Source organism: Diprion similis, chromosome 12 (genome assembly GCF_021155765.1).
Source record: "Diprion similis isolate iyDipSimi1 chromosome 12, iyDipSimi1.1, whole genome shotgun sequence".
Lineage (NCBI taxonomy): Eukaryota > Metazoa > Arthropoda > Insecta > Hymenoptera > Diprionidae > Diprion > Diprion similis.
In genome coordinates this window covers 7,499,082-7,524,307 of record NC_060116.1, presented here as the reverse complement: position 1 = coordinate 7,524,307, position 25,226 = coordinate 7,499,082, and the positions used below count along the sequence as shown (strand labels likewise).

Here is a 25,226-nt window from a genome sequence, read left to right as displayed (position 1 = left end):
AGCGTCTCTCTATTTCTCTCTTAATAACGACCTCACTGTACACAATATACGTAGGTATAATATACGTCGAGTTATATTTATCGTCGAAAGTAATCACCAGAAATCGATTAAAACAAACTCGTTAGATTCCAGTAGGACCTCAGGAATTGCTATTAATTGCTTTGAAACACTTTTAGAACTGTAAATATTCGAACTTTGTATTTATTGCAAGAAAATTTTTGAACGTTGAAGATTCTCGAAGATTAAACCTTTCGTCAAGTATTCTGAAAGTATATTAAATAAAAATACGTTTTACTTCACAAGCATATATAACCAAATATTAATTTCATTGAAAGAAAATCAAAATTCCAACATTCATATACGTCTAGATAAAAAAAATTTGTCCAGTCTTATACTCTGAGTGTTCAATACGAACGTAAAAATTTTGCGATTCTGATCGTGTCTGCAATATTGAAGTACGAAAAATCGAAGGTGGATGAGGAGGAATTGGTGCAGATCGAAAGTAAACTTGCAGTAAGGGTGTGTGGTTTGGGTCGACGATTCGAGTTATGGCAAAGTGTATGAGGTACGAGAGGAAAAAAGAGGCGAGGATATGAACCGGGGCGGGGAAAGGACAGGTCTGGGACTTGGTCGTGGGTTGGAAGTCGTTGTAAGTTTTGATATATGCGCCAACGTTATTTACGATCGCATAAGAATTAGCTCAGACAGCCTCAAACCCCCGTCCTCGACAAAAACGTCTCCGTTATGCGGACCACCACTGAGTACTTAAGCCATTCTTGTTCGCCCTCCCACCAACCCCCCTTCAAGTAGGTATATATAGTTTTCAAAATAGTAGACTCGTGGCTTCCCCTTAATAAACCTTCGGCAGTCATTACAGCTATTTATCTTGTAATCCCGTGTGCGTCAGAAGCGATCATCGCGGCGTTTTTCTTTGCGTGGAAAAATGTGCGTCTTAACGATTGTGAATCAATGAGTTCAACTCTTCGTTGAAGTAAAGATGCGACGCGATTTTCTTCAATCACTTGAACTTAGTATGGGGTAAAAATCCTCGTTATTCTGCAAGCAAATTCACGCAAGCCATCTTCGTTCGATTGACTATTTTTCCGCATCGTTTCTATTTTCCGTTCAAGTTCTGTATTTCTTGTCACTGTTCTCAAGTTAATTAACTTGGAAAGTAACTTTCTAGCCCAGTGTATCAAAGGTGTCAGCAGAAAGGGCAAACGTCCCTCGATTACCCAACGTTCGCTCCACCACTGTAAAATGTGTACATACAGGTTATATATAATGCATAAAGTTTACGTTCGATTTGAGTCGTTAATCAAAGACCGACTGACTAGCAGCTACGAGGTAGGTAACATTACCCGGAGTTTCAACGCTTGGCGAATTCATGGTCGATGCTTCGATACAATAGTATATAAGGTACTTATACTACCTAGTACCTACAAATTACGTGCATAAGCTTAACCAACTGACAAGTACCTCCGCCACTTGCTGCAGTTAATTCAGAATCGTAAGGTTATAGGTACGGATAATATTATACGTATTAACGCTTCAAAGGACACACCGACCCTTGAATCACGAGTACGTATATTGACGATAAATTTTATATACATAACGCTGGTGTTTCATTGCCAACGTAACTTACACGATTGGATTGCAGTCACGGAAAAATAATAAGTAATAACACAAAAAATCGTAATAATGAAGAAATTACATTATACATGTTAATAATAATAAAATATGTGAGCACTGAATTAAAATATAGGCAATTTCTTTCACCCTGGAGAGTTTAATACTGCCTGCCAGGCGTTAAATCTATTAAATATTCTCGTCACTCGCCGGTAGCTGCATTTTATTATTATTTTATCCCCTCTAGAATTTATAATATTATAACGACAGTTTCTGCACTACTTGCACAGAAACTGTCTAGTGAGAGAAAATGCATTTTCACCGGTCCAAAGGAGGTAAAAGTCTGCAGCAGTCGCACGGAAAGCGTGAGTAGTAAATCGGTACTCGCAGAAGATTTGTGACTGTAATTTTGTATGGGTTGTAAATTGTGAATTCTAAATGCGTTAAGTGAATTGGCCAAGAAGTGGTAGAAACCCGATCCGACGTTTCTACCGCCAGTAATCCGTTTAGTACCTGAATTGTCGTGTATACGGTGAACGGCTAGAATCGGGAAAAAACCTATAGATTATATCTATACCTAATACATCTCGTTCAATACTCTTCCGCGGCTTACTGCAGCATGTTCCTCAATTTTTCATCACATATTTCTTCATTATCTTTCTCTACTTCCCCGTTTTCTCTCTCTTTCCTTTTTTTTGTTTTTTGTTTTTTTCTTACCCCCCCCCCCCCCCGTATTTATTATTTCATTTTACTCGTTCCCGACGCCTGGCTTCGTTCAATGCCATCAATTCGGGGACGAAAGCCGGGGAAAGAGATGCCCCTGAGATTTGCCGAATCTGGGATTCGCATGCGGGGAGGACAATGGGAAAGAGCTCACCTTCTTCCACGACGAGGAGAATCGTATCCGCACGTCCCTCCGTCGGTCGACAAGAATATCTGGCCCCATCGGCTGGGGTCACGCCGGCCAAGGTCAATTCAGAAACCGTCTGCGCAGCCCCCTTTTCCGTCTCCACTATGATGCCGCCCCTGGCAGCCTGCGGGATAATAGATAATGCAACTTATCGACAAAAATTCAAATTACCGGCATACTGCTCGCAGCCGCCTTAAAACACCATCTTGTAATCAGTTCTACGTTATCCAAATAATCACTCTGCCGCAAGTCTAATTATATGCAAAAGAAACTAGAGGGTAAAAATTTTTCAATAATTTCATTAGCTATTTTGCAATAAATCATGAAAACACAATAATTTTCTCGTCAAGTTTTTCCTCTCGTAAAAGAAATATACCTACTTTAAATTCAAATTCGAAGAGCACCTCGCCGAATTTCCTGTACATATATGTATGTGTATACGCAGTATAACATAATGCAAGTTTGTAATATCATAGGTAAACGCATGACGTGAAAAGCTTCGCGTCGTCTGATTTTGACAGAATAAGACGTCGCTCTTCTTCGAGGTATGAGATAAGTGTGTGGGTGTGAGTGTATGCAGTGAAATACGTGCATACTCACATGTAGCAATACACGTGTGTACTAAATAACGAGACGAAAAGCCACGAAATCTGCTTGAAAGCGATTTCATAGTCGCAAGAAGGAGGGAAATTTTTTGAAATCGTGCTTTTGGCACAACTCGGTTCGCGAAACCCACCACTACGCCGTGAGAGTTTTAAACGTTTCATTTTGCAAAAATACAAATACAAATATATTTCGCAAGGAAAATTTCCAGGACTATTCATGTCTACAACTTAACTTCCACTCTCGAGGAACGTGCATTAACGGCTACAATTTTTATCTGCAGTATATTTGTGATAAAATTCGAACCAACCGCGCATTTGTCACTTGTTTACACTCCATCGCGAAACTTTTCAATTATTGTATGATCGGATTATATATTATACATCGATCTCACCCAAACCTGAAACATCCATCCGGGTGAATTTATCTAAGGCATTGAGGTTGCTGACGAGAATATTCCAATTTCCGGCCAAAAGGAGGACAACGTACCTTACAGGCGAATAAGGATTCGTGAGGCTACTCAAGATTTGCGAGACAATCGCTTAAGCCTAACGAAACCGTCGATAAAACGCGAGGTAAATGCGGAGTTCGTTACTTTTACGAATTACGCGGCTTTTTTCTTCTTTCTAAAAATTTCTAAAATGTTACACTCCATACGTAAATCGGAAGTGAATCGCACTTGTCAGACTATACCAAGAATGCGAAGAATTTACGCAACGATAAACCGAGAGAGTATCAATCGAGCTCGGAGTTAGGGTGAAATTAAAGCCGTTAAGCCTCGAAAGGCTAACGTAATTCGTCGTGCGGCAATTGAAAATCGACAAGTGGGAGGTAGGTATTACCTAAAGCGAAACGGGTGGTTAGATGAGAAAAATAATTGAGTATACTGCAGTGCAGAAAGACGACTCGAACGTCAGAAAGAAAAAAAGAAATCAAGTAAGACAGAAAGAAAGAAAAAAAGGAAACAACCAGATTTAAACTCGAATTAGTTAAACTTTGCCTCGTTACAGGAGCAGCAGCGGCGAAAAACAGGATCTGAGAACAAGACGCGGGGCGAAAGTGAATCCATCACATGATCCTGAATGAGGTTCAGCATCGGGCAGACGAGAGGAATGGCTAATTACCAAAGAGCGTATTAATAAGCGGCGTACGTTGTGATTACCCACTTGGAATGTTAGAAGTTTGTTGTCCCGAAGCCATTGCACGCCTCTGACGGGCCTCGTCTGGTACGGCGACGTGACGACGCACCTTAGGGTGATAGTTGACCCGGAAGACACCCTCTGCTCCCTGGGGCCCATTATGGCCGCCAGAGGTGCTGTACTCTCGTAACCTGAAAGTCATGTTTTTAACAAATATTATTACCACGAGTGATACAGCGGGAGAAGATTTTTCGAGAAGACAAATTGTAAGCTGAAATCGGTACCGTTGATCCTTTCATCGATCATTCTTAACGCATTCAGACGCTATCTCCGATGTAATTCAAATATTTCAATTCAAAGTCACTCATACAATTACATTTCGTCGCAGAAATCAATCAGTGAGTTTTAAAATTGATCCCTGAAGTTTCTATAAAAGTGAACCACGTCAATTATTTTTTTTTTTTTTTTTTTTTCTTTCTTTGGTTTATTTTCAACTGAATACATTCGAGTACCTAAAGAAGGTGAATTGTAAAAACATCCGGCAATATAACGACGGAGAATGAAATTTTTTAGCGAACGAAGATCGGCTTTGTAATGTAAGGTGGATGCAGATATAACCGTGAGATTGGAAGATAATAAATTTCAATAAAATATCGTCACGACCCTGAATAACGATATATAAGGAGAAAGAAAGTTTCGTGTTCGACAATGTATCTGCAGATCAGCAGGCATAAGGTATACATAATTCAAGGTGGTACTTGGCCGCACGGTGGAGCCGAGAATCAATTTCCGCAAAAGAACTACTTCTACCTCTCTCTCTCTCTCTCTCTCTCTCTCTCTCTCTCTCTCTCCATTTTCTACGCTTTTAAGCTGACACGAAACTCTATCGAGATCAAGGATGATCCTATTAGACTTGAGTTAATCCATATAGGTAGTAGCCGGGTAACGCATCTTAGTGAAATATTATACCGAGCTTTCGCGCACCTGCAGCACAGTACCAGCAACATGGCAGTATAACGGCAAAAGCAGAAGCACTGGTACGAAGCTGCTGCTGCTGCTGCTCTCTTTATTATCATTATTTACCGAGTACCGAAATCGGTAGAATTGATATCCGTAATTATTTCTTACCATGATCAGTGAAATAAGAATCCTATAAAAAGTAGTTACGGGAAAATTGCTTTTAAAAAGATTGAAACATTTTTTACGACGTGTAAAAGCTGCACAAGCAGGAGACAATAAGATGAAAAGATAACCGCCTGCACCGGTAATTTGAAATTAAGGTCAGGCGAGGATCGTATAGATCCCTTAGGAAATTGAACTCCGGAAATTCCGAAGCGAGGATGCTTCGCTCAGAGAGCTTTAGATCAGTGTAACGTGTTTTTCCCGTCGCATAGAAGGAGAAGGTGACGCGGATGGCTCGGAAGGGACGGAAAATACTCGACAGCGACGCGGATAAAACTCGGCTTGCTCATAAAAAAGAGGAAAACAAAATCTAAGGAGAAACACAAGATTGACTTACATAGGTAACTTTATGGGAGCAGTAAAAAGGCGAATAATCAAATTAATTTCCGGAATTATCAATTTAAGATGGAATTAAATCATTGATTAAAGTTACCAGAGGCGTATAATCTAAGGTGATTTTCACTATTTTCCTCGCCTTTTTTCAACTTCTTCGTTACATCTTGGGATGAAAAATAAACCGAAGCTACAATTTTATCATTCCACTGCGAGACCGTTCGAGTACCTCAACCTAAATCCTACCCACGCAAACCCTTCGAAGTCGACGAATTTAGCCGAGGAGAAGATTGAGAAATCATTTAGAAATTAATCTCATACTCCAAAATGATGGTAGGTATGCTTTTATGTATACATATAAAATCGCGTGATTTGGTGAACCATGGAAAAGCAACAATTCCTTGCTATAGAATATTAAATTACCATTTCAGCACACGGAAGATATGCGGTATAATCATACGGTGGAAAAGGATCAATTGTAGTTATTCATTTTACATAGATCCCAAGATCAGCGAGGCTCTTAATTGTCCATAGCATAATTTTCGATAACCGAACGAAGTCTATAATATGTGGTTTGAGCTTTTGATAGTCCCTTCTCATACTTACTTATGCGAGTCTGCTGAGAGTGCGGCTCGTCGTGTCCCTCCGGTTTGTCCGGGTCTGAAGCAGACGAATAATAATCCCGTCATTGAATTGCATCATCTGACTAACAGGAAAGAAAAATAATGTAGATTTTACATTTCCTGTGATGAATGTAAGAATGGACAGCACTTTTTTTTAAAGTTAAACCTACAGCAACTGTGGCAAGATCTACAAATCCGATAATAAGAGTTACAACGTGCTTAGGTAAATGTACCACAATTGACGTAGATTCGACTCGGAGAAAGTGCTTCTCATATATTCACCACAACGATATAAAATCTACATTACATTTGATTTTTTTCCGTGCAACGACATGACTGTTGTGACAAGGAAAAATAGTTACCCACCCCTGACGGCGAGCTGAACCGCGTACATCATCTTGGGCTCCGTGTTCACCTGGCATTCGTATCTCCCCGAATCCGAACGCCGCGCGTTGTCGAGCCTGAGGGTCCAGGCATCGCTTCCCGGTGTGTGTTGAGGGGCAAATCGGGGGTCTGAGCTGAAAGCCACATCGGCGGAAGTCAGAATGTGAAGATCCCTGTTCCTGATCCACGAGACCTGTGAATTAACAGTCATGTATTTTAATGGGACATCGCACGATCTGCATGATGCAGCCAAGTAAGATTAGGTGGGGGTCAAAACTTGGAAGGGGAACTATTGCGAATGGCCTATACACCGAAATTTCAAACATGTGAAAATAAAATACCGAAAGATGATGAATTGTTTGAAATCTTGATTTTTAAAATTGTCTCTTATTAGAATGACTACTAACCAGTGACTCAAGATTTTCACATGTTTAAAATTACGATATATAGGCCATTCGCAATATTGACCCTTCCAAGTTTTGACTCCCACCCGTAAGATCGAGTCTTTCAACGCCTTGCGAAGTATTCCACCGCAGACGTGCCTCAAGCTGCTGGCAAATATGAAACAACGAGTATTTGTACAGGCAAGTACGGCAAGCAGGGTGCATTTAGCGCGTAATATACGCAGCAGCTATGGCTTAATTGCAGGATAACATTCGTTGTGCCGACATAAGCAGATACGTGCTGCTTTTAAGCCGCTCCGCCGTGCGGGTGTTGTTTTCAGAGAAAGTGCGGGTGAAGCTTTGTGAAAAATGTTGAAGGACGCGTACATACGCTTTGCGTGATATTTCATGTATGAACAGTACGTGTACATACAGCTAGTGCGCAGCGGTTCTCTTGAATCAGATATCCGCTAATTGCGGCTGACTGTTCGCTAGCAATTAGTTTTCGACAAGTGCAGCCTCCCGTCCTCCGCGTTTCAATTCTACAATATTGTCTATACATACAATATTATACATACACGTGCTTTCCAACATTTCTTTTTTCTTCCACACGGCGAAATTTGTTGGTATATTTATTGACGTGTTGTGTGTACATCCGAGCATGGAGAGCCTACAGTATCGGAACCCTTCACGTTGGCACGTACCAGCCGTTTACAAACGAGGCGATTTTTCATTTTCAGGTGAAACATTCTTCATCGTTTTCGATCGAACGAATCAACGAATGAATTTTCTGTCGCAACTGTCACAGGCTGACAGGATGACAATATAGGCGAAGCTTGGATTATGAAATTAACGATCGATCTGCAGTTCAGAGGGATGAAAAAAGAAAAAAAACGAGGATAAAAAAAAAAAAATTGGAAAAAGGTGAAAACAAAATGACAATAACACTGATGAGAATTGCCGAACCAATTATACACGTATCAACGTTCAGCGGATTGTACGTTTCGAATTATATCTGATCAATTATACTAACGAGCCATAAACGCCTGTCAATTTTCATTTCACTCTGTTTTTTATTTACCAATTTTTGAACCTCTTCTCTTTTCTCTTTCTATCTTTATACATCCTTCAACCGTAAATCCAACGACAGAGATCAACGAGGATTATTCAGATCACTACCTAGCTAATAAACCTATAAATCGTTGCATGCATCCCGCGTTGAAAACGCCAGACAAATCAAGATTTGTAAAAATGTTCAAATACTCTTTCAAGTTACGCTTCACATAACATTAGTCGGCACAGGTTACATGGCTACATTTCTCCGTGTCAAGAGCAGCAAGTTTTCTCTATTGAAAATCCACATCACGCTCGTTGCACGTATGTATGCGCAAGTGAGTATAGGTAGGTCGGTAGGTCGGTAGGTCGGTAGGTAGGTATTATATGACAAGCACATATTTGTGTATTTACGGATCCATAACGTTTTCCGTTTGTTATAGAAACAAATGGCCGTTACACCGAGGCATACCGGCGTGGTAGTTGACTATACATATTTTATAGATTGCAGTGCACGTATATGTACTATTCTTAGTTTATACATTCCACTATATTCCTAGGTGAACGTGAACCACACGTACAAATATGTCGGCATATATATAAACGGCAATAAGAGAGAATAGTAAAGAAGAAAGAAAGAAAGAAAAAAACAGCGCAAGCGGATAGATATAAATTATGAAAATATTCTTATTCACAGCCACGTGATATTCAATTTCAATATTCGTGTTTTCTAGATCTGTTATTTAAGTACTAGACGTAATGAAAACAAATAAGGAAGAGGTGGACTGAATTTATTTGGCTTTCTAATACGGTAAGACAGAAAAAGGTGGCAATAGACCTGTGCAGGTTGAAAGTAATTACACCGAGGCTTTTGTAATAATCGCCTTTTGTTTTCCCACCCTGTGACGATTTTGCAAACTTGTCATCATCGTCGTCTGAAAATAAGACAGAGGCACCTAATCGTCACTTTTTCTCGAGTCTGGCGTTGGCAGATGGCACAACGCTCGGAGTGAAAACGGACTTCTTTCTTATGACAAACATGTTATTACTGTCGTTTCTTTGCCCGTGCTTAACCTTGGAAGTAAAAGATCTTCGGAAGCAAGAATTTGGTGGTTCAAAGTTCGCGGCCAGGGGTGAAAGATTCGCTAGAGGTTAATGGTTGCATAAAACAAAAGGAGGCCCTGATTTTCCAAGTGTCCCCATAAATTCGAAAGGGAATATCCGAGAGGACGAGAAGGATGAAAATCAAACACCGACCTGGTCGAACCCTCATAGCTGCTTTCCCCTATAACCTCACCCTAATCGCTATTGTTTTTCTACCTCAGTGATCGCTGAACCCGCATGAGTTCCATTTTTTTTCTCGTCGTATTTTTCATGCGAAATTTTCTACTTTTGTACATTAATTGTATTTGAACATCGCAACGGCTGAATTTGATACGTTAACCTACTCGAAAAATTCGAATAGAAAATCATAGTTTCAAGATGAACGAGAAAACTGATATCCGAGTACACGAATGCATTGAATTAAATTTTTGAAAATGCTGTGGATACTGATAATCCAACTGATCGTGAAAAATACGCAACCTGATCGATAGTTTGACTCACGAGTAAAACGAAATACAAATATAATATTAACGACGAGCATGAAGAACCGAGCGTAAGTAAACTCAGTCACCATTTTCATTGACAAACCTTTCAATTAAACCGAAGTGAAGATAAAAAAAAAGAAAAAAATTTAAAAAAAAAACACTGAAACTTCTTTCTTCGTTGGCTCAAGAAAACCTTGGAATTCGAAAATATCTTAACCATTATGAAAAATATGCAAGATCGCAAAAAGCGGAGTTGATGAAAGATGAAAAGGAAATGCGAAAGGGTGTAAAGGCAGCAATGCAGCGCAGGGTAACAGTGGGTAATATCGGAACGGGAGGATCGGTCTACTATCTTAAGAGAATTTCCCACCCCTCGGCTGGTCGGACGGCAGTAGTAGTAGCTGTATAAGTGAGAATATACAGAGTCGGTAAGGAAAAGGAACCAGTGGAATGGAAAAGAGACTGGAAAGAGAAAAGACGACGGTGGCAACGCCTGCAGTCACACAACGGCCTCTCTCTCTCTCTCTCTGCCTCTCTTTCTCTTCCGCCGCTTTATTTTATTTTATTTTTTTTCCTCCTTTCTCCCCTTCATTCTCTCTCTAGCTCTCTTTTCCCCTTGCACGCACACGGAACACTTTACGAGAATAGCAGGCGTAGCAGATGAAAGCGCGGTTATGTCGACGCTATTGCTATCTTTTGTCTCCCGAAGCGCAGCGAACTCTCTCTCTCCGGCCCGTTTCTCCTTCCGTTTTTCCAGTTCCTTCTTCTTTTTCGCGACCTCAAAGCCAGAGTTCTATTTCGGACATCCAAGATGTTGGCTGGCGCGCGACCAAGTGCCATACCTATCCCCAAGCGGCTAGAATGCTCCCTCAGAACCTCCCGCAGTCTTTAGTGTTTCCCATCGCTGCGCCCGGGGTGTCACCCACCCCTTACTTATACAATAAGCCGAGTCACTACGTTGCGTGTCTCGCTTTTAAACGATTCTAAGACGTAATAATGCCCGTCCCGCATATATGCCAGTATTTTCCTCGGACGTGGTTCAACGGAAATGCAACTTTATTCAAATTAGCGTAATATAATAGGTGAAGGGGGACCGGATAACGAAGTGGGTATTAGCTATTCATTTTCACGTTTGCTATGGTGCAAATATTTCCACTCTGCAGCAAAATATGAGATAGTAAAAAGCGAATTTCAGTCGCCACTTGTGTAGATTAAACATAATTTTATCAATGTGTGTAGTATTAATAAATTCATGCCAGCAATTCCGATCCCCAATGGTATGTAATTGATTAGCCAATGGCCGTTGATTACACGCCCTTCGAGTTGAGTGTACGATAATAATTAGAGAAACGCGAACATTTTATTCTCGTTTTCCGTTTCTCCGATTGTTCCCGTCGTCGTATCTCCGTTCTCGGCCGCGTTTTCATATCTTCCGTCAAGCGGGAAAGATCAATTACGCGATGTCGAGCGACTGTCTCCTCAACTTGTACCAACGAACGAACAAAAGACGAGCGGTAATCTGCGTTATCGGCGAATCTGGTCTCGCAGTATACCCTCCATTCCAAAGGATAAAATCCTACATGGCATTGTTAGCCTCCTGCACTTACTGCCATCTTCTAATGAATAGAATTCATTTCGTTATCCGTTGCGAAATCCCGATTAAATTTAATCTACTCAGGGCTTTCATTTTTCGTGTAACACAGATGGAACAGAATTCCAGTCGTTCCATTTAGCATTTAGTTTTGAAAATTTTTCAGCCAATATTCCGTTCCACGAAACAATTTGATCGAGGTATACCGACTTTCAATTTTCCGGAAAAATGTACTTTTTTTTTCAACCATATCACGAAGCACGGAATTCTCTGTTCAATTTCACCACTGCAGGCAGAATTTTCGGTAGCTTTTGACCGGATGAATTTCGTTGTACACTTAGAGATACATAATCCGCGGCTCAATGCGAGCTTCCCATTTTCAAAACCGAATCACAAACAGAGGAAACAGAACCCGATGCAGCCGCACTATTCTCGTATTTGGGACAGTGACGATAGCCGGAGGAGCAACGTAACGCTAGAGAAAAGCCCTCAAATTCTTTCTGTTTCTTCTTTTCGTTTCTTGTCGCCAACGTCCCTGTCCATCCGTTTCACAACCGTCCACCAATTACCTGCCCTGCCAATCACCACGACGACGTCGGTGATACGTTTTGGTCGATGGATCGCTATGGCGTATGGAAGCTCTCTTTCCCCGGTCTTCATTCCGAAAATAAGTTAGTTATGTTCATATTTAATTTTTTATTTTTAAATTCCAATTAGTTTAGAGCTGCGCTCTACGCACTGCATTTTAACCAATTAACGACACTTTGCTCTTGGCGAAAACATTTTTATTTCCATGCATAAAAATATATGAAAAACCTGAATCGAAATGTGAATAAGATTCATTTTAATTCGAGCTTCTCGAATGAGGCTTTAATGGTTTTTAAAAAAATCAAGCTTTTGTGACGCGTTCGTCAACCGTAGTTTCATACTTTCTATTTGGAAAAAATATCAAAAAAATACAAACCACAGTTGCATGTATATATATATATTCATCTGCTTTGGGAAAATATGCTACATTAACAGCTAAAGCGGATTCGAGAACTTTGGGTGTTTCAAGAATAGATTTTATAAATGACAGAAGATTGAATACCGTCGTATAATGTTGTTCAAAACTTTACGAAAATACCTCAGAGGCCGTTTTTCTTGCGACTACTTTCTTGCCAACGTTAATACAATACAGAAGTGAACCACGTCTGATTCTTGATATTCGTACAATAGCGGGCTGAAGTTCCCACAAGACTTTGGACTCGAGTAACGATTTAGTATCAGATGAGTTACGACGGATGGTCAAAATCAATTCCGACGTTGTTTGTAACAATAAAAAGAGCGTCGGTTGATTTCAAAATTGAAATTACCCATTCGTAGGCACGGGGCTTCATTCTTATTCATTTTTACTTCAAGATTATCAGAGCCCACCTACAGGCGGAAAGATCATCAGAGTTTCTTCGTTATTTTTTTCGTTTTGTATGTCCACACAAGAAAGAATGTTATTTCCCAGTAACTTTTAATTTATCAATCTTAAGTAAGCAATTGGAAAAACAAGAATGAAGAAAAATAAATGCTGCCTAAATTTCAGTTCTCATTTCAAATTCCATTCCATTCCTAACTGTAAGAACGAAAAATATTGTATTTAAGGGTGCTGAAAATCTCACGATCAGATGTATCACCAATTGACATTGATGCAGAGACAAAAAAAAAACGGACAAAAGATGAAATCTACCATTAACAAAAAGTAATAATAATAATAAAAACAATAATTTAAAAAAAAATCACAGAAAAGTCAAAAAGACCGATTTCAGCTTTCAAATGAACACGCTGTCGAGAATAAGAATCCGCATCACTGTTAGAAAAATACACACAGGTACAGTATATAGTTTGTAACACTCGACCAGCAGAGCAGAGCTTATTTGGGCCTCAAACTGCACGGCAGCAAGTAGTTAAGATTCCATTCGTTCAAGAGATGGGAGCTGGTAGAGGAAGAGGATGAACGGACGGTGCATTTTCTTTGCGAACTAACTTCATTAGGACATCAAAGAGCCGAGGAGCTTCGCCTCGGGCTGAGATCAAAACAAAATAGGTACGGAACGACGCGACGCGACGCATCGCCGTGTCGGTGCACTCACACGACGCATTCACACGAGATACGCTGCAACGAATGACGATAATTATACTAGAAGAAGCTGTGGAACCGAGCCGGGACGCAGCGCCAGCGACGTCGGCGACTCGCGAACCTTCGGGACGCCCTGCCAGGTCTTACCTGGTGCTCTCTGGACACCCGGCGGGTCGGCGAGGCCACAAAAAGGCCACCCGACCCTCGACGAGTCGCGCATACCGATGAACCCCCTGCGAGAAATGCTTTTCTTCCAGGAGGAAAAAACGCCCCTTATCCCGCTTCCCCTTCACCAAATATTCCCCTCCGGCGTCCCGCCATTTCGTTTCGGTCAGAGTTTCAATTTTAACACACAACATACAATTCCGTCACAGCAACCACAAACGTGACCGTAACGCGTGTACCTTAAACAAGTTCTTTTTCTTCTTTTACGCGTGATCGGTATGGTATTAAGAATTCGACGTAATACAAGTTGAGATTTTTTTCTCCACAAACAACGGTTCTTCTTTTCGTCACTCAATATTTCTATCTTACGATTGTTATTTACACGAATTTCTCTCGAATGAGATAAAATTTTTCAACAAAACCATTTGCGGTCATGATTCACTGTAACAACATTAAACGATAATATGCGCAGTGTTTTACCATCAGGATTAGCACATTTCTTATAATTTTTAAGTAAAACTCAAGAGTGATTTGTACCCCTTAAGCAACCGAAACGACCGGTAAAAAAAAATACGCGTACAATATTTTTATATGTAGAATAACATATTATAGAATAAAGAAAATCGATCAGATACCTAGAGGATAGCCTACAGCTCGGGTATTCGTTTCCTCGTGGAATATCCGAGATAGGTGACAGATAAATAACTCTTTCGTCAATTTCGCTGGTGTAAGAAGGTCTCCGGGTGTATTTTTTGATGGGTAGTAAGGTTCGTCGCCCACGCTGGGTACGTGGGTACTGCGTAGTCTGATAAGCAGTATATCCCTAGATGGTAAAAGAAACGATTTGACCCTGCATTTTTATACATCCACCTTATACCAACTACTGGAATAAAAAGTCAAGATTACCGGAATATACGTTCACCGAGGTCTTCGGGCGTGGTGAGAAAGGCAGAAATCGCAGTAGTGGACACCCGAAGCTAGCTGATCGAGTTACCCGCCCTGCCGCCTCCTTCCTAACCTGATTTCTATTCGACCCACACCGAGTTCATTTATAACTTCATTTTTTTTCCCCTTTCCTTTTTCTTCTTCCTCTGCTTCGTTTTTCTTTCTTTCTTTCTTTCTTTCCTTCCTTTTCTTCTCTTCCTATATCCAACCGACCGATATCACACCGAACACTGTTTTACTGCCGGAGAGATATTGACACCAGCCTGCAGCCAACGGCTGCTCTCTACCGGTTGACCGCAGGAGAAAAACTATAGCTGACGCTTTCGATATATAAAATAACTCGTTTTTGCAGTTTCTTTTTTTCTACGGTCTGCTGTACGCAATCATCGAGATAAAATGAAAAAATATTTCCGCATTGAGTTGATACTTGGTTACAAATTCGTGGAATAAAATTAAATTGAATATCTCGTAGAATGATGTGATATATTGGCTCAATCGAGATACCAGAAATATTAATTAGTCATTAAAATCATCATAGTACATCTATCCGATGTCAAAGAAATTTTTTCTATACTATCCAAGAGGAGTTTTACAGTCCTAGATTTAATTTGAAATCAAAATTCAAGCTGTCAAGAATTTCCCCGACCCCGAATTGTTTTCAGGTAAAATTGAAATACCAATAATAATCGTACAATTGCCCGCTGCACTGCCACAGGAACTGTTATTAGTTTTTTAACTTCTGAAACCCGAAAAGCCACACGAGGCTTATTGCATGTATAATTGTATATGAATGAGGAGCATTATTGACCATGACAATAACGAGCTTATATCCTACGGCAGAGACGCACAAGCTTAAGAAGAATCGTCGGGGGTGTGATGGGGATGAAAATATCTCTGGTTAATTTCGCACCAGGCCAGCATAATTCCCGGTTGACCGCAACCCTTTACCAACGATCCCTTGTCACTCGAAATGAACCCGTGCTTCGTGCCAACGGCAACGGCAACGGTGCTAAACCTAAGAGGAATTTCTATTTATCAGCAGCCATGAAATTTGAGTCCGTTATATGATCGCTTCGTGACTCGCGATCAGAAATGCCTCAGGCAAACCACGATCGTCATCCAGTCAGTCCACCAGTTTCGAGAATCTTAGCGGTCAGGAATATTATTATCAACTTCCGGGTGTGCGACCAGAAGGGTTCCTCTCCCCTTCTATTGACCCGGTGACGTTTCAGGGACGGTAGAAGCCCCACAAGTTCCGGTTCTTTAAGTTTTCACCTTCACGACGAGGTAATCCTTGGAATACATAATTGAAGGTGAACAATCGACCTCCAACAATAGGTAGGCAGGCTCTTTTTACCCCTCGGCGAGGGTGTGTAATCAGAAATCTCCGAGACGTAAGCACCCTTAAAATTTTTTTAGCGCTATGTCCGAATTTCGACCCTTCATCGATTGGCTCGTATGATCGATAGAGCGAATCCGTAACCGAGAAAGCATCCCAGCGCGTCAAAAGGCTCGCAAAATTATTCTCTAGCCCGTGTGAAATATTTTCGGAAGTGAGAGTTAAACGATTTGTGAAAGTATGATTGCAGATTTTTTTTTAAACATGTTACAATTTTCCAATCACCGACTGCCAAACGATTCGTGAGTAAAAAAAATGTACGATATATTATTATCCTTCGAAGCAATCGTATCAGCATATTACGAAGTGATTCGATTGTCCGCATAGAAGAGACGATGACCGGAAAATCGACGACAATAATTATAATTAAGCACTTGGTTGGCCAACTAACTTGGTTTGATACGCGCATTTAGAGATCAGCGAGCCGTGGCCTACAGTTGTCCGGGGGCTAACGTCGAGCCCAACGAACCTGCAGGAGTCGGGTTAGGTCGGATCGGTGTAATAAATATCACATAAACAGCTGCCGAGTTTGATTTCGCGGCAAGGTGGGCTGCAAAACTTCTCGCCAGATGGTTTCTAATAATTTATGTGGCGTTACGTGTTGAAGCGAAGGAATGGCTACCAAAATTTCTCATTATAGTTCCGCACGTCTATTATAAGCTCTCTCTCTCTCTCTCTCACTAAAGTAGTAATATTCTCCCAGTACATTCCGAGCAAGTGTGTTCGTTATGCGTACTTAGGAATAATTGCACTCTATTTTTTGCAACATCCATGTGTTCACTGCATTGTATATGTAATACTAATATTCGTGCATAAGTACATACATGTATGTGTAATTTACATTATATATTACACTGGGCTTTGCGGAATAAGCCCTTCGAGTAATTAGCTCGGTGAAAAGATTATACCAGCGTCGTTGCAGGGTGAAATAAAGGAGGAAAAAAGAGAATAAAAGGAAAATAGATTTAGTTTCAATGGATGCTCCTCGTTGAAAGGGTGCTTAACGAAAAAGAAAACCATGGATTACTCCCCTCGTCTTTTCGGTAATCCCGTAAAAACGATCCGAATTGATCGCCGCACACTAACTCCGACGTACGTAAATCTACGTGTGTATACGTGCTCGTGTACAGAGCCGTATATATCCAACGGGGTAGAACCAAAGGAGCGAATTTTGGCAGAGGGTCTTTCGACGGAGCTTAAGGCTCATCCCGATTGACCTTCAACGAGAATCACGCGAAATACACTCGAGCTCCGGAATCGCTTTGAAGTTTGCATCTTTTTGTTTCACTCAGCTTTGCAAAAATATATATGAAACAGGAAATTGCTTGTTTTTGCTTTATCATTTTCACTTTCTCTCGCTCCACACGAATTTGAGGTTGGTGAAACGGATGTATCATCTTACATCACTGTTTCCAGCAAAAAAAATAAAAATAAATAAAATCGTAATTCATTTAAAAAAAAATCCCAATTACATCATTATAATTCAATTTTCCATATGTCGTGTTATCTTTTACACTACTGCGAAATTTCCTATCAACGATCACAATCAAATTTGTCGTGAAATTTCCAAATGTAAAAAGACAAACTTGAAAATTACCACAGACCTACGCGCAATCAATCAATAAGGGATTGAAATTGTGATCCCCTGCATCCACGCATCGAAAAGAAGCTAAATACCTTATAATAACCAGAAATATGTAACAATAATACGAACTAAAAGGACACGCCGCACATTCCCCAATGGTTGTACAGCTCATATACCTACACAGTATACATCGGATAGACATTCCTGCTTGCGATTCGGCGCGTGACCTATATGCTCGTTCGGCGACCCCTAGGCCCGGTGGAAATGCGGGTGGAAATAGAGGAACGGGGTGGCGGAAGAGGGCGAGAGGCGGAGGCTGAAGGGGCGAAGGGGTGAAGAGGTGAAGAGGTGAAGCAGGAATGGGGGAGGAAGGATATTGGGGATAGCCGATATCCTTTCAACGTGTCCGGCTCCGTAACTCTGTCCTCTGCTCGGTCGTCCGCTCTGATGACACTGCGCCACCTTCCATCCCCCGCGCGCACATATGTCCCTATATTACTACGGGTTTACACCCCACTGTAGATTGGTGCCTGGCATACACGACCCCCGTGTAATACGTACCTATACATACGATTTTATCTTTCTAACACCCCCACCCTCCTCAGCCCAACACACGTACAGATAATACGCAGTATCTAACAACGGAGATAAATGTACCCGATTCGTATATTATATCTATTTTACTGACGTCATATAAGTTGGCAATTTTTTTTTCTTTCTTTTTTCTTAATTAGATTTTAACACAGGTCATTAAATGTGCGTATAACAACACTTTTCAGGAAACAAGGAATTTTTGTAAAGTTTAAACGGTCCAACCTTACCGATGGGCGATCGCTGTATAGTTTATAGTTTTTCTATATTATTCTTGTCTCTTTATTTCTATAATCTATAAATATGAGAAATCGGTCACCAAAGGAGGTACGGTAGGCACACGTATGACCAGGGTGTAAAACCCACAGGTTTTATTTTTGTTCGCGTGTGGGTGTGATGTGCACAAAACACATATATACCGTCTACAAGCCAGTATGTATATAGACGATGGTGCTTTGCTATTCGCGACATGAAAAGTTCCCGAAGAAGAAGAAGAAGAAGAAGAAGAAGAAGAAGAAGAAGTAGATGAAAGAAAATAGAAGAAGAAGCGATACTACAGTTCGTTGAATTTCATCGGTGCTCGTGATTCGCCTGAGGTCAAGAAAGGCTGAAAATACTATAATGAAGACTGCAATATCATGGCCTGTCTATAATCGCAGAGTGCATACATTATGTAACACATGACAGGTATAATACGTAAGAAATAAATAAATGTCTTGTAAGGCAAGTCGAAGGAATCAGTTCGAATACCCTGAAGTTTCGTTTCGTACATCCGCAGAGTGACAAAAAAAAACACAGTATAGACACAACACTCGAAATTTGAGCCAAATTGAAAATTCTTTTTATACACTTCTCGAATCTCTCGTCACTTGCGTTAATATAACTTTGATCCAAGAAACAATCTCGAAGGTTGTTTAACGACGGACTATATACGTATACAAATGTTATATTATACGTACAACATTCAAAACTGTACTCAATCATACTTTTTCCTCGTCTTCTTTTTCGTTTTCTCACCTCGTCCCCTTTTTTCTTTTGTATAATCGCAATCACGCGGTGCGAGGTTACAAATTTGCATCATATTTCGTGTTCTTATTTAAGATATAGAAAGCAAGAGAGAGGGAGGGAGGGAGGAAGAGGAAGAAAGACAAGAAGACCTGCAAGTTGAACGAGACGAAAACTTAGCAGGATCGCGAGATTCGCGAGACCCTGTTTTATCTGCTTTTGTCCAGACGTCAGTCGTTCATTGTCAGTTTGTCTTCCGAGATGGTTCGTCGTTGGGTCCACGGTACGAGGGAGGGTGGTGAAAAGCTCCCGCTTAGAGTGGTCGACCGTGAAGTGAGGAGGAGAAGGACGAGGTGTCTGTCGCGTCTCGGCAGGGCGCATCGGGTTAACTGGGGTATATTCCCCGTGGATGATAAATAGCGGTGTATAGCCGTGCAGCCCTCCTCTCGTATAGCAGTGTCTATACCCTCTGTAAGGATATACGCTAAGGTTATACCTAGGAAACGGTTTTCGCGGCACACCGCAGCTCGCTCGCAGGGGGATATTTTTGGAGAACCTATTTACTTTTACCCCTTTCGTCCTTTTCCCTCGCCTTTTCTTTCTTCTTTTTCTTATTATCGTTGTTATGATTATGATTATTATTTTGCTCGTTCCTTTTTTTTCTCTTAATCATTCATTTCCATTTCTTCCCGTTCCTTTGTCCATTAATTTTTAGTACCACCTCCCCCCTCCCCCCCGCTGGCCCCCTGTACCTCTCCGTAACGAACCAGGACGTCAGGAATGATTCAGTAAGATGAATCTTCAAAGATATCCCTTCTTCTCGGTGTTTCGCGGCACCCCCGGAGGGGGTGGTGAAAAATTGATCATTTTATATGATTATATAAATGAAAGAAATAAGGAGGGTGAGTGAGGAAAAAAGTGAGCAAAATTATAAGGGTCGAGTGTTGAGGAAGATGGAAAAAAAAAACTGAATTCAAATTCCCGTAGCTATGTTTTCAAAATTTATTTAAAAACTAATTAATCAGCCTCTTCGTAATTTTCTTCCACCCTTTATATAGAGGCGTGAGAGGTGTTCGATTAATTTTTCTTTTCTCTCTCTTTCTCTGTTTTATCGTCGTCTCTTTTTTTACGCGAGTTTTGATACAAAAGTAACCGTTGTCAAATCTGTCTTGAATTATGCAGGAGGAACGGTGGAGAGGATGAAGGTGGAGTAGGAGTAGGAGTAGGGGGAGGTGGTAGGATTCGGGATCCCATGACAGGGGATGAAAAATAACACAACAAGAGCGCAAGTGGCACCCCGTAGCGAGAGATGCCAACGCGAGAGACTCGCTCTCTCACTTTCTCGCTCGCGATCACGCCGCGCGGCCCTGTTACCCGGGTTGGGTAATTTATCATCCAGTCAATTATTGGATAACCACGAATGACGGAGTCCTAACCGAATTAGTATACCAGAATAATGATATTTTATCAAACAAACGGTGAACCAACTAACGCCGCACGCTGAAAGCTAACTCACAAACGTTGCGCGTCAGCGTGTCACAATTGCTTTTTAAACCACCCACCCCCCGTTCATCGCCACTTTCCAACATCAATGCCTACAACCCGTCGAAAATTGATCCACTCAACCGTGCGACTAATTTTGACTTTTGGGCAGACATTATACCTACTTCTTACATGCATGTACCACGAGGACTTTGAGCGACGCTCGACGTCTCAAAGCGCGCACGTAAACGTACCACCATCAAGCAACTCGGATATATCTTAAAGGGGAGCACACCTCGAAACGTATTATATCCTAGTTTGCTTTCAGGCGAAAGATACAAGCGTGGTAGAGCAGGGAATTAATTGTTCCAGAGCTAATGTAGTCGTGCTTCAAACTAATATATACACACCCTCGCTTTAAAGTATACATATACGTATACAAATTTCGCATACATTATGTACCTATTTGTCTGAACAAAGCCGAACAACCCCCCCGTCCGTATTCCCTCGCAATTTTGGCACCATGAGACAGAGAGAGAGAGAGAGAGAGAGAGGAAGAAGGTGGGGAGGGGGTTATATAGGGGGTGTCTTTTCCGCGTGTAGCGGTGGCTCAAGTTCTCTGTTCGCACGACTTCCGTCTAGACCTCCTTCCAATTTCCCATTCTCGCCAAGTTTCTTCTCTCTCAAAACTTCCTGATTAGGGATTTGATAGTGTTTTTTATGGAGTTACCCCGACGTAGATTCAGCTGGTAGAGAAAAGAGAGAGAAAGAGTGAGAGTGGATGAGAGTGAGAGCGAGAGAGGTAAATATCCGGGACTCGGTAATCGGGTCCAACTATCTTTTTAGATCACTCCTTATGTCGAATCATACGCCATTTAGGATCGAACGCTGATCCTCGACTAAAATACTAGGCTTGCTCTCGCCCTGCACTCACAGGGTTTTAAATTAAAATCGGTAAAAATATCGGATAGCCGAACCCCGTGGAGATTCTCCTGCCTGCCTGCATGAGTCGTCTGGCCAAGGCCACGCATCCCTTGAATTCGTACCCGTTCCTGGCAGACTCCTTTAATTAAAATTGGGAAAATATTGACCTAGTACTACTCTCCGTCAGAAACTGTAACCTCTCTCTTATCCTCTTTCCTTCTCGATCTCAGCATCCGTGACACACGCGAAAACGTGAAGCTTGAATTACAACCAAACTGACGCGAATCAACTAAAGCGTGTACTTTATTCAACAGGATATTTACTCTCTAAAATTCAACGAGCTAGATTAAAAAGAAAGAAAGAAAGAAAGAAAAAAAAGGAAAACTATGCTTGAGGGATGATTTAGAAAAAAAGAGCTCGATAAACTTCGAGCCTCTTTCAATGAATGGGATATATATCGAGTCGTATCACAATTTAATTGCATCGAATTTAAGGGATCAGTGCGAGGAAGAGAACAATAAAATACAATAATAAAAATGCGAATGAAATTCAGTGAAACTCCTCGGCAAATTCGAGGCGCTTGAATCCTTGCACCTGGAGGGGCAAATTTAAACGAATGCGGATATCTAATACACGTGGCGTATACGTGAGATCGGAAGAATGAAACGAGGCTGGATGAATAGGCGGACGGATCGAGGTAAAATGAGTCGTCTAAATTCAGACTTGCCTCGCGAAGAGGATCGTTCCTTGACCGGGATATCGGCCTAGGTGACCACACCAGCCAGCAGTTCTCATTCGACGAAAGTGTCCAAGAGGCGTTCCTCCTCGTTCCGCAATAAGCAATCCTGCAGAACGAGGATCGATTCAATATCCCCCGCACACACAGGATTTTTCCCCCGACAGATATTGAAATTGCAAAATAGTTATTCCACCCCTCACTACGCAAGCTCTACTATAGCTGCAAGCCTCGCGGATTCACATCACATTTTATGCTTTTTCAATAGATAAATTCAGTGCCTTCCGCTGATTCGACCAACACGTAAAAAAAAAAAATATTAAAACGAGGAAAAAAAAAGACAAAAAACAAAAAATGGTAGAGAACATTTGGAGAGAGAAGAATCGCGAGGTAATGAAAACCGCGATCTACCACTGCATGCAAGGAATTCCCTTTTTTTCTCCCCCTGGATTCACGAAACCATTATAATATAATTATCATTCCGCTAATCGTAATATAATCCCTCGAGTCGTAGGTTACTTATATAACAACTGGGTAAGTTTATTCTGTATATAAAAAGCATTCAAGGTCGTTACGTGTGTCGCATACAGGAAGCTGCAAAGCTACATCCGCTGTTTCGAAAAAGCACGTGGTCTGGAGTGAAACCAGTGTTCCAGGTGGCCGGTGTCCGCGGAGGACGAGGTTCAGCCGTCGATTCCCGAGGGAAAGAGGCGAGGCGAGGCGAGGCGAGGCGTTTGTAGAAGTTCATTTCTAGAGAATGTGGGTGAAGTCGTGGGGGCGAATGTGTGCGAGCGGCGTGCAGGTATCGAAGCCTCCGGCGATCGCGAATAACTGGCAACTATTGACACGCTGGAGGGGTGAACGTTTCCCGCTAAACTAGGGATTTCCGAACAGTCGTATTTACTACCCTCAAAAGGGGTTCGCTAACCCTCGACCTCAAGAGCATTTAAATCAGCCTCAAGTACCCCCTCAAGTAAATACGTAGGTATATTGTGTGCATATATGTACCTTCCTATAGAGCCCTGCCTAAGGTGATCGGCAATAACCGATTACTGCCTCCATTTTATGTGTAATGAGAGTATAATGTACTCTTCGGAATGACCGAAGACCACCGGGTTCAAACGCTATGAAATACTCAAACAATGCCGAATCAGGTCAACAATGAACGTTTCGGAAAATTGAACAATAAAAAAATGATCAGATCTGTGAAAAGAAAAATTTATTCTTCTCGCGATAAAACCTAGAAAAAAGTCGTCGAATCGGAGCTTTTTCTGAAATGTATTTTTTTTTTTTTTTTCTTCTTTCTTCAAACCTTTTTTCTCTTTATGAAATAAATCGCAAGCAAGCTTTTCACACCAATGAACATTGGATTTATTTCAGAATCGCGTCGCGAAAGCTTTTTATTGTTATATCCTATATAATTCGTCAATTTATTCGATTGAACTCTCCATTGAATATAGATAATTCATAATTGCGGGACATTATCATGGAACCTCTGAAACAACGAACCATTATCTAAAAAAAATCCTCCTTTACGAAGACAACAAACTTTACCTTGGAACTGGTGAGAAGCTAGTTTATCGAGGCAGGAACAGCGACGAATAAACGGAGAAAATGAACTCAAGTTTATTTCAGTTTGACCAATTGATCTATCCAGATGCGCTTTATTCAGAAGCAGCAACAAAGCATCTCGGACTCTCCCGGTTTAATAAATCAAACAAAAACGAAGCTCGTCGATCGATTCTGCGATTAAATCGTGAAAAGCAAAGTTAACTCAATGGATCGCTTATACGTTATATCGAGCGAGAGAAGAAGACGCGGCTCGATCGGAAAGAATGAATGAAAAAGAGAGATTTCGACGATTTCTCTGCTTCTCGATTCTCCCCCGTCTTTCTGGCACTGTCGGCCCCTCGAAAGAAGCAAATTTTCCCCCTCGGTTCGCGAATAATAACCGCGGGGCGATTTTAGGCAGAGTGTAAAAGCTGCAGAGTCGGTGTTGAACCGATTTAGCCGCTAGCATCCGGCCTTCGTCGTCGTCTTATTCCAACATCAAGAGTCATCCCCTTTCGTTTTATGACATTATTTTCCCTCGGCGCTCGAAAACTTTCCGATTGCCCACTTTTATTAGAAATGCAACTCTGAAAATTAACGTGCCAAAGAACTCGCTCCGAGCTGACTTGTTTGCGAGCCGGAGTTCTGCTTGTAACGGTCTGACTTTGTACCCCTGTACCCCCGACGCCATCTTCCTCTCTGCTCATCTTCAAATCCATCCTTCTTCCCGTTTATCACTCCTCCCTTTCCTTTTCTCTCGCAAGCCGTGCAGCCGCTTTGTGTGCCGTTTGTGTCGCATAGCGAAAGACGCTAAAGAATTTTCCTCCGCGTTCCCTGGAAAGCTTCGCATACCTGCGCCATACTTATTATGAATATTCGAGAAAAAGAATTTTGTTGCACCCTGGTTCTTATAATACTTCGTCGAGATCGTCATCGTTTTATTGGTTTATTTTTTCTTTCATTTTTGTCACCCTCCCCTCTGCACGGCACTGCAAATAGACGCCGAGACTCCCGACGCCCGGAAGTTCTCCGATCACATTTTTGACGGTTAAGCGAGCTCTTGACGCGTTTAATTCTGCTCGACGTTACGTGCCAGGGATACGCCATCAATCAATACTAACGACCAGACCGGGGGTGAAGGCGGCACGCGATCGCACCCCGCCTCATTCTCTTTCCACGCTCATTCAGTCCGAAACGAGAACCATTTTCCAAGTGCGTAAATTCCCGTCTCTCCCCCTTCAATGTCACTCGGAACGTGCCCTCATATCCAGAATTCACGTGTACGAAAAGCTCGCGCGGTATTGCGCGAAAACA

General features: G+C 41.5%; 1 protein-coding gene across 2 annotated transcripts in view; it reads right to left on the bottom strand.

Annotated features, from left to right (window-relative positions):
- Positions 1 to 25,226, bottom strand: part of LOC124413129 — a 55,181-nt gene that overhangs the window by 4,689 nt on the left and 25,266 nt on the right. Inside the window, exons 3-6 of one of the 2 annotated variants that reach the window (XM_046893504.1) lie at positions 6,786 to 6,996; positions 6,403 to 6,456; positions 4,309 to 4,481; positions 2,507 to 2,663 (exon numbers count right to left, since the gene is read on the bottom strand). In XM_046893504.1, the coding sequence (XP_046749460.1) occupies positions 2,507 to 2,663; positions 4,309 to 4,481; positions 6,403 to 6,456; positions 6,786 to 6,996 (595 nt within the window). The remainder of the gene's footprint in view (positions 1 to 2,506; positions 2,664 to 4,308; positions 4,482 to 6,402; positions 6,457 to 6,785; positions 6,997 to 25,226) is intronic. The other variant, XM_046893505.1, reaches the window with a different exon arrangement.